General features: G+C 41.1%; 1 protein-coding gene across 1 annotated transcript; it reads right to left on the bottom strand.

The window, feature by feature from the left end:
* Positions 1 to 31: 31 nt before the first annotated feature.
* Positions 32 to 12,388, bottom strand: strip1 (striatin interacting protein 1). Its single transcript, XM_082534843.1, has 20 exons — positions 12,237 to 12,388; positions 10,262 to 10,331; positions 10,086 to 10,160; positions 9,857 to 9,991; positions 9,641 to 9,761; positions 9,142 to 9,317; positions 8,931 to 9,058; positions 8,632 to 8,814; positions 7,980 to 8,200; positions 7,793 to 7,858; positions 7,634 to 7,697; positions 7,448 to 7,519; positions 6,975 to 7,049; positions 6,519 to 6,616; positions 6,048 to 6,174; positions 2,840 to 2,940; positions 2,652 to 2,718; positions 2,454 to 2,558; positions 2,139 to 2,343; positions 32 to 1,453 (listed from the first exon to the last, which is right to left on the bottom strand). Exons 1-20 carry the CDS (start codon positions 12,345 to 12,347, stop codon positions 1,206 to 1,208), a joined length of 2,448 nt encoding a protein of 815 aa, XP_082390969.1. The 5' UTR covers positions 12,348 to 12,388; the 3' UTR covers positions 32 to 1,205.
* Between the last annotated feature and the right edge of the window lie 945 nt (positions 12,389 to 13,333).

Below are 13,333 nucleotides of genomic sequence, written 5' to 3'. Positions count from 1 at the left end.
AACAACAACCTTCAGAAAGGACAAATAAATCCAACATGAATGTCTTTATTACAGTATTTAGGTAAACATAAAACAAAGAAAAGCAGTGATAAATAAGCTTTGTAATTTACATGTACTTTCATTTCCTGAATGTTTAAATAAAACAAAGAAACTCATATCTGAAAAAGATGTAGAAGTATAACAGTTCTGTAACTGGCAATTTAAATTCAGTTGTACCCTTCTGTTCAAAAACAGCCGTCTGATGAATAAAACCAGGCAACAAGAACCACATTTATGAGACCAGAAACACTCTTTTCTTTCACAAGATCCAACACACACAGTGCAGGTGTGTGCACAGCAAAGAAGACGAAGATGCTGACGAGCTTCTTGTTTGTTTGTTTTTTGTCTAGACTGGGATTTTAATGTCCATTCAGCCTCATTGATGGTCCCAGAGCAAAAGCACTTAGTCAGGTAAAACAGATATGATATCATCCTGAAAATCCAGCAGGGCAACAAAAAGGTCCAACTGTTAAAGGAGCAATGATCCGACTATCATGAGTGTACATAAAGAAATCCTGACCTTTCCTTCAGTCTCTCTGAAGATGATGAACTCGTGAGATGGAACGAGGAATGTTTTATTCATGTATTCACTGTGCTGAGCCTGGCCTAACACGTAATACCTAAAATGAATACTCTATTTAAACTTAAAAGTGAAAGTGTGGTCATGTAGTGCTTCCTGGTGAGTTGCGAACCTACAGTAGCAGGTAAGAGGCACACAGAGGAAATATCTGTAATGTAAAGAAGGAGCAGAGTTCAAGTCCGCAAATGGAGTTTTAGCACTGAGGTCATTATCAGCTATTTCATTAAAAAACTGGGAACGAGGCAAGAGACGTCTCAGAGAACCTAAGTACAAAAGGATGATCTTTTTTTTGGCTAAAAACTACACAGAAATCATAACAATGCAAAATTTCTCAAAAGGCAAAAGTTCAAACACCAAAAGCATTTAGCAGGACCCCCGACAACACTCCTCCATGCTGGAAACTGAGAATAAAATCCATCCGTCACCTTCAGTCTATACAGAATGTGTAGCATACTGTTCTGTTCAGAGAAGAGTTCTGTTGATCAGTGAGAGCACTGGTGGTGCTTCATCTGAACACCTGGCTGAAACTGTTTAAAAAACAAAAAAAACAAGAATAAACGACAAGAATGTTGACGGTGGTCGAGTCTCACTGTAGCAGTTCTTCCCAGGAAATAGGTTTGGAGAAGACTTCCCTCTCCAGCCAAAGGTCGTAGTTCATTTGGAAGTCCTCGGGCAGGTCCACTCGTTGGCCCAGAACACTTTGCAGACAGTTGTCCACAGGCAGGAAGTCGGGATTGCTGTGGCTCTTGTCGTAGCGGCGGCTGTTGAAGCGCTCGATGTTGGCTCGTAGAGCGCACTCCTCGGCCTGGAAGTCCCACGGACGAGCGTCCAGATCTGCTCACACAAAACAAACAGTAACTGTAAGTTAGTGGATTTTGTCTGCTCTGAGCGTAACAGCAATCTGCAGCAGCCCACAAATCCTGATCTCCATTAGGACATAAAAACAAAACAGCAGGTTTGTCTCAAAAAGGCGACAAACACATGAAACATTCATGCAGCGAACAGACGACTGGTCTGAGAAACACGAAACACTTTGAATGTGCAGCTCATCTTTCACTCACACACCAGCTGTCTCACCTCAGGCAGTCTGCGGCACTTTTCCCAACTCATGACATTTATTAAATGCACACTCACCGGCCACTTTATTTGCTGTCTAACAGCTCGTTAACACACATCTAATCAGCCAATCACGTGGCAGGGTTTACAGAGAATGGTCCAAAAAAAAGAGAAAATCTCCAGTGAGCAGCAGTTCTCTTAGAGGTCAGAGGTCAAAGAAGAATGGCCAGACTTCTTTGAGCTCATAGAAAGGCAACAGTGACTCAAGTAACCCCTCATGACAGCCAAGGTATGCAGAAGAGCTTCCAGGTTTGACTGGTTCTCTGAATATAAAAAGGATTTTATGGTGTTCAAATATCACCTGCTCCCCACTTTTTCTAGAATGATACTTGAATAATGCTGTCCTATGTTTGTGTGTAGTGTTGTATATTCTGCACGAAAGCTGTTCAGATTTTCCTCTCACCGTTTCCGTACGCCCAGTCGTCATTCAGGCGATGTCGGACCTTCTGGTAGATGGCAGACATGGTCTTCATGTTGCTCTTCCTCCACTGACGTCCGAGGTATTTTGTTTGCACTTTGAGCAGCTTGAGGACATACAGCTGCATCATTGCCTGCTTGACCTTCAGCGCCCTTTTCAGGATGGGTGCCGACTTAAACACGACCAGCATCTGGCAGAAAATGTCAAGGAAAAAAAAAAAGAATCAAAGCAGAGAGTTATATCCTGTCTTTTCATACGTGATTCGTGTGTCACAGCAAATGTGACGTGATGTCCTCTCACCATTGTTCTGGAGTGCTTCCATTTGGTCAGTTTGTTGAGGATCCTCAGCAGGTTAATACAGGAAAACAGATTCCTCCAGCAAAACTGATTGTTGTCTCCCGCTTCCTGTAACAAAGAAATCGTCCACAGTAAACATCCAAATCCTACAGTCACGTGTCAACAACAACAAAACAACAGAAACAAGGGGGGTAAAATTACCAAACTCTCTGCGGTTAACTCTGGGAGCTCGTGCACCACACAGTACGGAAAGTCGAGTACTGAAATGCTTTGAGGAAGAAAAAAGTAAAGTCAATGCAGTGAAATACAGAGCCATGTACATTTAGTTTATTGATGCGCACTGCAAACAGGAATCATGACTTTGTTATGTAACGCCACACTGAAAGTACCTGTTCTTAGCTGTGATGTAAGACATGATGTTCTGGTTGAAGAACTTGAGAATGAGGGGGATGCAGTTGGCAAACACCAAGTGCTGAGCCATGTACTCAAACTATGAACACCAACCACACACACAGAGGGACAGCAGTTACACAAGGATTCGTTTTTATATCAGTACGTGTATGTAGTTTGTATTTTGGTTACTACTGAACTCACGATTAACACAACAACTGTTCAACTCTGAAAATAATCTAGGATTTATTTAAGTTTAAGAAAAGAAGAAACTCGCCTTTTATATTTAAGTGGATTTTTAAGACTATTTTTTAACCCAATTCCCTGTTTTAAAACTTACTAAAAACAGAATGCAATGACCCAAAAACCTCATAAGCCCAGATTTTAGTCAGAACACAGAAAGCATATCAAACGTTTAAACTGACAATAAATGTACCATTTTAGGAAAATTATTAGCTTGTTTTGAATTTGATAGGAGGAACTGAGGAGACCAGCTGCTGGACTTTTGGGAGAGGAAATGACTCTACCTGCTCAGCCGTCCTGGGTCTTTTTTGTGGTATCTTTTGTTTTTGAGTTGTTTAGTTGGTAAATAATCTGGACTGCAGGCAGGTCAGTTCAGCACCCAGACTCTTCTACTATGAATTTTAATTTCATAGTTTTAATAGAAGTTTTAATAGCTGCAGTTTGCAGTTTAGCGTCTTAGTTTTCCTTCCATGAAACAGACGTGGAGCATATGTCAATCTAAAGAAGCCAGCACCGGAGAAGACAGCAGTGTTTCTGGATCATGTCCACTTATGGCTTCATTTTTGCCTGATCAGGCTTCACCCTAGATTTTCAGATGGCACCGTGAACTCTGTTTACAGACAACAATTTCTGGATGTGCTCCTGAGCCCATGAGGTTTCCTTGACAGCATCATGGCTGCTTTTAATGCAGCGATGCCTGAGGACCCGAAGATCACAGCCATCCAGTACTGACTATCAGCCTCATCCCTTGCGCACAGAGATTTCTCCAGATGGTCTGAATCTTTGGATATTGTGTACTGTAGATGATGAGATAGCCCTGGTCTTCACAGTTTTATGTTGAAGAACATTATTCTGAACTTTTTCCACAATTTGTAGATGCAGTTTTTTCAGATTGGTTAACCTCTGCCCATCTTTACTTCTGATAAACTCTGCCTCTCTAAGATGCTGTTTTTATACCCAATCACATTGATGACCTGTTGTCAGTTAACCTAATTAGTTGTAAAATGTACCTCCAGCAGTTTCTGCTTTCCTACTTTTCTAGACTTTTCTTAGTGTGTCCACTAATACTTTTCATGCACAAGTAAAATGTCTCAGTTTAAACATTTGATATGTTTTCTGTTTTCTACAGTGGACAGAATTTAGTTTAAGAGACGTGCAAAAAAGTTTTGGTCACTTTTTTTGAATCAAGGCTGTAAATACAGTGGGGCAAAAAAGTATTTAGTCAGCCACCGATTGTGCAAGTTCCCCCACCTAAAATGATGACAGAGGTCAGTAATTTGCACCAGAGGTACACTTCAACTGTGAGAGACAGAATGTGAAAAAAAATAAATCCATGAATCCACATGGTAGGATTTGTAAAGAATTTATTCGTAAATCAGGGTGGAAAATAAGTATTTGGTCAATAACAAAAATACAACTCAATACTTTGTAACATAACCTTTGTTGGCAATAACAGAGGTCAAACGTTTACTATAGGTCTTTACCAGGTTTGCACACACAGTAGCTGGTATTTTGGCCCATTCCTCCATGCAGATCTTCTCGAGAGCAGTGATGTTTTGGGGCTGTCGCCGAGCAACACGGACTTTCAACTCCCGCCACAGATTTTCTATGGGGTTGAGGTCTGGAGACTGGCTAGGCCACTCCAGGACTTTCAAATGCTTCTTACGGAGCCACTCCTTTGTTGCCCGGGCGGTGTGTTTTGGATCATTGTCATGTTGGAAGACCCAGCCTCGTTTCATCTTCAAAGTTCTCACTGATGGAAGGAGGTTTTGGCTCAAAATCTCACGATACATGGCCCCATTCATTCTGTCCTTAACACGGATCAGTCGTCCTGTCCCCTTGGCAGAAAAACAGCCCCATAGCATGATGTTTCCACCCCCATGCTTCACAGTAGGTATGGTGTTCTTGGGATGCAACTCAGTATTCTTCTTCCTCCAAACACGACGAGTTGAGTTTATACCAAAAAGTTCTACTTTGGTTTCATCTGACCACATGACATTCTCCCAATCCTCTGCTGTATCATCCATGTGCTCTCTGGCAAACTTCAGACGGGCCTGGACATGCACTGGCTTCAGCAGCGGAACACGTCTGGCACTGCGGGATTTGATTCCCTGCCGTTGTAGTGTGTTACTGATGGTGACCTTTGTTACTTTGGTCCCAGCTCTCTGCAGGTCATTCACCAGGTCCCCCCGTGTGGTTCTGGGATCTTTGCTCACCGTTCTCATGATCATTTTGACCCCACGGGATGAGATCTTGCGTGGAGCCCCAGATCGAGGGAGATTATCAGTGGTCTTGTATGTCTTCCATTTTCTGATGATTGCTCCCACAGTTGATTTTTTCACACCAAGCTGCTTGCCTATTGTAGATTCACTCTTCCCAGTCTGGTGCAGGTCTATAATACTTTTCCTGGTGTCCTTCGAAAGCTCTTTGGTCTTGGCCATGGCGGCGTTTGGAGTCTGACTGTTTGAGGCTGTGGACAGGTGTCTTTTATACAGATGATGAGTTCAAACAGGTGCCATTCATACAGGTAACGAGTGGGGGACAGAAAAGCTTCTTACAGAAGACGTTACAGGTCTGTGAGAGCCAGAGATTTTCCTTGTTTGAGGTGACAAATACTTATTTTCCACCCTGATTTACGAATAAATTCTTTACAAATCCTACCATGTGGATTCATGGATTTTTTTTTCACATTCTGTCTCTCACAGTTGAAGTGTACCTCTGGTGCAAATTACTGACCTCTGTCATCATTTTAAGTGGGGGAACTTGCACAATCGGTGGCTGACTAAATACTTTTTTGCCCCACTGTAAATAAACGTGAGTTAAACTAAACCTGCTGCAGCGTGAAGGGGAGTGAATCTGTTTTATCTCTATTACCATGTTTTGATATTTGATGTGACTCAAAATTATAATTTAAACTGGAATAATAACAATGTGCAACGTTAAACAGGCGTGTGGCGTGCGCACCTGGTAGATGTGGTTGAGTTTGAAGTGTTTCAGGAGAAGCAGCAGAATTGCAGAGATGGCTTTCACAATGATCTCTTTGTGCCGATTCACATCAACACCAAGTTTCATGCTTTGCAGCACTGTGGTCCTGCAGGGTCAGACAGAAGAGATCAGATCAGATAACCCTCAGTCTGTTCTGCTCGCAGGTAAAAACTAGCACCTGCCTGTAAATCAGAACGTAGCAATCTTAGAGTCTACTGTTCTCAAACATGCTCAGGCAAAATAACCTGCCGATAAACCACATCTCCTTGTTTAAAAAAAACCCAAACCAGTTCCAGCTCTGTATGTACAAGTGTGCATGACCTGAAAACCTGTACTCACCCTGAAATGTGAGTACATTAGATAATGGAAATGTCTCTCGGTTAGCATATGTTCCCTCTTTATCACATAATGGCACAGTGGATAAGAAACTGGCAGGCTCAAGGCACTTACGGCATCTCCTCCGGCAGCACGTCTGCCAGGATGTTAATGGAGTCGGTTTTAGCTTTGGATGTCGGAGCAGCAGCGAGCAGGATCTTCAGCAGAGCAATCTACAGAGAGACCAAGCATGATGGAGTGATTTAAACACTTTAAATCCAGCCTGCCAACACTGAGGTTTCTAAATCTTGGAGTTTTATTTATGTACTTCAAATGTATCCGGCATATAATTCGTAAAATCTAACTAAATGCTTTAGTATAACTAACAGCACACCACTGATCTGTGACACAACACTTTACACAAGTGCTGCAATAGAGTATTTGTGCAATAATCTTTATCGCCATCCCTGAGCAGACCCTGCTCTGTTGTTGCTTTCACACAGAATTACAGGTTTTAAAGCCTTTTTACTCTACCACAGCTGTAGTATGAGTAGTCCCACAGTAGCACAATATAAACCATACAATACTAACCATGTATTGAGGCAAACTGGGCAGAATCCCCTGGTAAAGCAGCTCGGTGGCACACGTCTCCACTTCCTCTTCACCCTGACGACAAGAAAGAAGAAAAACACAAAACAAGAGACGTCGAGTTGAAGAATTTACTTTGTGTGTTTTTCTTTAACTGAATAATTAAAATGGACCTATTATGCTTACTGTGAGAATAATTTCTGCATGGCCAGAGTTTAAAATTATGAGGTCAGTGTATGTGCAAAGGCTTCAGACAGGCGTCAGGCAATTTGTTTCTGCTGCTGGATGTGTACGATATGAATGAACAAAGTTGTGTTTCAGATAGAAGATGAACTAAGAGGCTGCACCAAGGCCCATTATATGATAAAAAAGGATTATTCTGAACTGAGTAACCATGCCAACCAACCTTAATGAAGTCTAATGAGAGGTACCACGACAGATCTCCTTTTAATAAAACTGTATCTGTTTATACTTACGCCAGAAAGAGGGGTTTTCTGAAATTCCTCCTCCTTTATGATCTGTAGTTCAGCTATAGAGACATACTTGTGCTGAAAAATAAGATAGCATTTAATAAATTAAGGTTCAGGAACACTTCAGGTGTGTGAAATTAAGCCATGCTTCAATATCCCAACAATGAAGTACAGCACAAAATACTGCAATACCTGCTTTAAGGTCTTGATGCTCTCGTGAATTGGCCTGGGTAATCCAACCACTGTATCTGTATCACTGTAATGTGTGCACAAAATAAACAGTTCTTAACATGTCAATATTTCTGCACAAAAGCTAACTGTCATCTCTTAAAAAAATGAAGAAAACACTACCTTCCAAGAGTGTAACCAATGAATTTACTTCTACTTGATTCTAGGAAGTTTTCAATATCTTTTTCCCTGTTGGAGCAAAACAGTAACATCAATAACAAAAAAAGTCTTAATTGTATATTTGTGGGTATAAAGGAGGAACTAACATCATTACAGTTCAGCATTGCTGTTTGGTGAGACTGAGCAGTACCTGACTTTAGGAGCCCACGGCAGACCTTTTGGGAAGGACACCCTCTCCGACGGAGGATGAGGAATAGGTGGAGGCATCACCTCGTCCCGCTCTAGAGGGAAAGTTTCTGCTTCTATAGAGTTATCATTGTCATCATTGTCATCTTCATCTTCTCGTGAGTCATCCGCTTTGTAAGGATCCTTTTCATTGAATGCATCAAGGTTATCCTGTTTTATCAGCGCCTGTGTTTGAGTTACAAGATAATTACAACTAGACTGAAGCAAATACTAAAATTACTCAAGTATTACATCTATGAAGCCACTGAATGCAGAGAAATTATTGCATGAATACATTGTAAGCAGAAGGCTCGTCATCTAAATGAAACAATAATGCAAGCTGGTGCTCTAAAAAAAAACATCATCATTATTATTATTAATTATAATAATGTCTTTATTTAGCTGTTTTTGGACTGCAGTCATCTTTTCCTCGCTCGTGCTGGTGTTCCTGGATTTGTCAGTTTTGTTTGCACAAAGAGGGAATGGGTGCTGTAAAGTGTGTGCTGCTGCACACAGTCCATCGTACACACCAATACAAGTTTGTGAGAGCAGTGCTGTTCACTTTGAGGTGTTTTGCTTATAGCTGGCTTTAACCTGATGGTAGCAGCTATAACTACCTTGTGTTCACGACGTGCCCGCTTTTGTTGCTGCTCAATGAGGTCAGATGCAGATGCAGGAGGAGAAGCCGCTCTCATGCTGCGAATGACTCGGATGCTGTCCTCCGGGAGAGGAGGGAGACCCAGTTCCTCTCTCTTACGGACCTTTATGCTCTGCAGCCGCTCAAACCCTCCGAGTGTGAACTGAAACAGAAGACAGGAAGGTTTTTGGAAGATAAGATGGGATTTAGGAGGAAAATGGAGATAAACTCTTTGGGATATCAGTATCTCTGTGAAAGGCTGATGTTTGAGTCTCTCACCAGTATGCTCTTCCACAACAGCAACAAAACTTTCTTCATGGGGAAGTGAGGCGCATGACCGCTGCAGAATTTGGTAACCATACCAAAGAGCATAACGGAAATGGGCTCGTTGTTGAAGAGAGGAGATCCTGGATCAGAGAAGCATGCTCATTTACAAGGCTGATTCTGCACATAACCTCAATGAGTCTTCAGCTACTCTGATGAAATTTACCCAGTTCTGTCCTGAAGGTCTCCTTGATGGTTATCCATTCGGGCTTGTCGGTTGGGTCGTCCTGTTGGATGGTTTCCACCATCATGTACATGATGTTAAGCAGCACCCTGAGATCTGTGCTGTCAGCCAGGGAGATGGCTGGTTTCCTGACAGCGCTGCTGCAGGCAGCACTGTTACTGAAACACAGACAGCACACCAGGAAGCTGGTTAACCTGAAGTCTACCACAGACAACCAGTGATTCTTCTTTTTTATTCTGAGTGAATTCATTAGTTTAAAAAACAAAAACAATAAAAACAAACAAACAAAAAAACCAACAGACAAATAATGTGTTTCCCCCGTCCTAAATTTAAAGTAAAATTGCATGCTGACTGATTTATGGCACCTTTGGACATCAATAAATGCTTCCAGAAAGCTATGTGGTAGGAAAAAATGGCTTCTTTGTTTTGTTTTAATTGGCATTTACTTCTGCAAGGCTAAAAAAGTTGATGGAGAGCATACTCAATCTCCATGTTGAGCAGTTCCACCAGAGCAGAGAAGGTCCCCACATCGAGCAGCAGAAATATGTTGTATCTCATCCAGTGCTGTACCTCCACCTCAGAGCTGCACTCAGCAAAGGTCCCTAAAAACAGGAAAAAAGAAGACAGTACATGAAGTACATGAAGACAAACTATTTTCTAGTTAACTTGAAATCATGGAAATGTGTGATGGACTGACCCTGAGCCATGTAGAGAATGGCTCTAGCAACCTTCAGCCTCTTCTCCCGGGCAGTGACTTCAAGACTGTCCAACAGGCGCATAGCGTGAGCTCTGTGCTGAGCTTCATCGAGCTCTGTCCACTTCTTATCAGACACTAAGGCACAGCAGAGGTGAAGAAAATAAACTACGATGCATACTTGCTTCATCTTTTATTTGTATGGCTGTGTATGTATATTCTGAGTGCTTACCATGAACTCTGAATTCCTCTTCAAAGCACTTCCTATTAAGAGCGAACTCTGGTCCTTCAGTATAACTGTAAAGCTCTGCAAGACACATGAAGAGTTCATAAGTAATATGAACACATTATTAGGTGGTTACAGGTTCTTAAAGTGTGACACACACACACACACTTACACACACGTACCTGACAGCTCTGCAGCCCACTTATCTGTGTCCGAATATTCAAACTCCAGATCTGGAAACTCAGACTGCCCCTGTGCACAACACACCGCAGAGGTTAGAAAGAGAGCTACTAGATAGAAAGAAAAAAAAATGTAATTAATCCAATTTAATCACATCCGACTGATGTTAAGAAGTCACATTACCCAAACTCTACACACAAGCACATAAAAAACGGTTTTCTCATTTAATAAGTGGAGGTATTTAGTTGGAAGTGTTTAATTTCCTTTCCAAAACTCTCCATAACAACAGCAACAACATCATCAAGAGTCAAAGCACCAAAATGTCCAAGTGACTCTCGCTAAGAGAAAGTGGTGGAAGTAGCATTTTGATAATTTACAATATCAAAAAATTAATTTGACTAGTAAACCTTCTGGATTAAAAGCCCACTTACGTTAACACATGTAAGCCAGCAAGTTGTACTTCAAGTGTGTAGTAAAAATGTTCCCCGTTAGTATTTTACTGTTGGATTAATATTTCTCCCGCATTAATGTCTTTTGAGGCTTTTTACTGCTGATAACACTGTTTGAGGTTGAGCTTATACATTTTTGTTGGGTTGTTTTATCTACAGCGGTGCATCATAATCACTATGATCTTCCTTTGTAGAGTACTTGAATCAATGCATTTAGCTGCATTTCACCACATTTTAGTATTTAGCTACAAGTGAAACACTCCTCTGTGCTGGCAGCTACTCTCTAACAAAGCTTGCATTTTTTAACATATATATATATATTTTTAAATCAGGCATGTTATCCACTTTATACGTGCCTATAAAGCACGGTATAAGGTATAAAAACATCCAGTTGGCAACAACAAGCAATACTGTTCGAAGTAGTTCAGGAGCACAAAGTAAAAAATAAGATGCAATCAAACACTGCTGTAATAGCACTATGTCCTGTTTAAGACTGGGTGCACCTGAGTGGTGGGAGTGGTAAAGGTTATAAAACCTCCACTTTCAGTCTGCTTAGTCTCTTTGGAAAGTTTCATCATGACACTGTTGGTTTGTTGGGTTACTTAGTTCTGTCACACTCAGTCATATTTTCAGTTGTCCATAAACACCGTGCACAGCTGATGTCCGTTACTTTAACACCTCACTATATTTTGGTTACATAAACCGCTTTGGGCACTGTTTGTTATAAGAATGTACCAATAGTAGTAGTAATAAACTTGTATTTGAGCATTTGTTACTGACAACTCTATAATCTCTTATTCTATAATTTACATTTCAGACTAGTTAATGTAGTCTCTGATTTGTAATATAAAGTTTATGAATCAATAAACAATATCATGTGTACCAGCTGCAACACTGAAAGTAACAGTAACACACTGAAGCTGCCATCATGAAGCATTACAACTAAACACAGGAGGATTTACTATTGCCGCTGTGAGCCTACTTTTAAGAAAAGACTGGATATAATACACCTCTTCAAGACAGACAGGGAATCAGTGCTACCATGACTGTCTCCAGTGGCTATTTAAACCACTACACGGAAACACTCAGCTTGTTTTCTTTAAACGTCACACAAATGGGTGACCAATTTTGCATATATACAGTAAAATTACACTGTAATAGCCGACTGTCGCATTAGAAAGATTAAATGCGTTAACCAGGACCTAAACAATCAGTTTTCAACAGGTCCTTAGGTTTCTGACACATACACAAGCCTGGCCTGTAGCCGGCTAACGTCAGCTAGCTGTCTCCTGCTCGCTTTTCAATGTGTTAACACCGGAAAACAAACGGAACACCGTACAGCTAGGTACACGTACAAACACCGTAATGAAGGTCGTTTGCTGCTCTTAACTCCCGAATCATGTTAGAAATACTAATTGTGCTACAATGACAGAGCTAGCTAACTTTACACTAGCAGCAGGAAAGGCCTTGTCTCTTTAGCTAAAAAAAATACACGCTGGAAATCAACCATAAACATCTGGATACGTACCTCTGAATCTTTTCTTTGATTGCGGGTAAATTCGCCCCTGGTTTTGTTAGGTAGCATAGCTCTCTGCTTATTGTTTACAGGTAGCCCACTACCGTTTCCACCGACGTCCATAATTTTTGGGGGCGCAGTGAACTCTCGCGAGATGAGAAATGGAACGTGACTGTCGGACTCGCTTCAGCGCATCCGCAGAATCTTGTCCGAAGGTCCGCAGCAGCGGCCCGAGGTGTGGTTGTGTAGAATTATTTTTGAAATGAATTTTTCTCTGCCTCTTCAGGCCTCAATCCCAAACTGACGCTATGATGATGAGATCAGAAGTCGGAGCAGAGCCTGACATCTGCTGCAGGACTCATTCAGGATGAAGAAAGTTCACAGCTCCGCTTCTGTATTTAGGATCTGCCGTAGCTACTGTAGAATTAATGCGGGACTACTCAGAAACTTCTCTTCTACGTGATGGATAAACATCTAAAGATGTTTAAAATCCTCCAAAACAGTTATAATTAAAGAAAATATAGAATTCGCATTTATTGTAAATTATGGATGAAGTTGTGGTCAGATGTTTGCATTCACTTATCACGGTGCATGCATGTGATGGTAATTTTTTTGTTTTAAATTATTTATTTAAACTGGGGGGATAGCTTCTAGAAGGGACTTCCCAAAGCCCCGAGCTCAATCCTGTTTCCTGGCTCTTGCTAACTTAAGAGCTAGGAAACCAACCAATTTAAATGAAGTCTACATTTCTGCCAAGAGTGGTAAAATATTCAGCCAGAATTATGTCAGAAGCTTGTTTATATCTGCCGAAAGCGTCTGGTCGAAGTGCAACTTACTAAGGGACGATAATATTTTGACCCTGTGTGGATTAGAGAAAATCCCAAGCTTGTGCTACCAGTTTTTGTAAAGCCATTAAAGATGTATTCTCTACAATCATAGGCTTGTTCACATGATATCATTAAAAGCCCCAAATTGCTGCGTCATTCATGCCCATGAGTAGATGTAAATTTCTAATCACAACTCTAACCATCATAATTACATTATTTTTCAATGGTAAATGGACTAGTTCTTATTCTGCGTTTATTCAGCACTTTACATAACTAGTTCAC

This window comes from Aulonocara stuartgranti, assembly GCF_965226115.1.
Source record: "Aulonocara stuartgranti genome assembly, chromosome: 5".
Taxonomy (NCBI): Eukaryota; Metazoa; Chordata; class Actinopteri; order Cichliformes; family Cichlidae; genus Aulonocara; species Aulonocara stuartgranti.
This window is presented reverse-complemented; position numbering and strand designations above follow the sequence as displayed.

Coding starts and splice junctions, on each gene's coding strand:
- strip1 (XM_082534843.1), bottom strand. CDS start 12,347: ATGGACGTCGGTGGAAACGGTAGTGGGCTACCTGTAAACAATAAGCAG. Junction 9,992..10,085: donor AGAGGAATTCAGAGTTCATG/GTAAGCACTCAG, acceptor GCTGTGCCTTAG/TGTCTGATAAGAAGTGGACA. Junction 6,617..6,974: donor CCAGTTTGCCTCAATACATG/GTTAGTATTGTA, acceptor GTCTCTCTGTAG/ATTGCTCTGCTGAAGATCCT.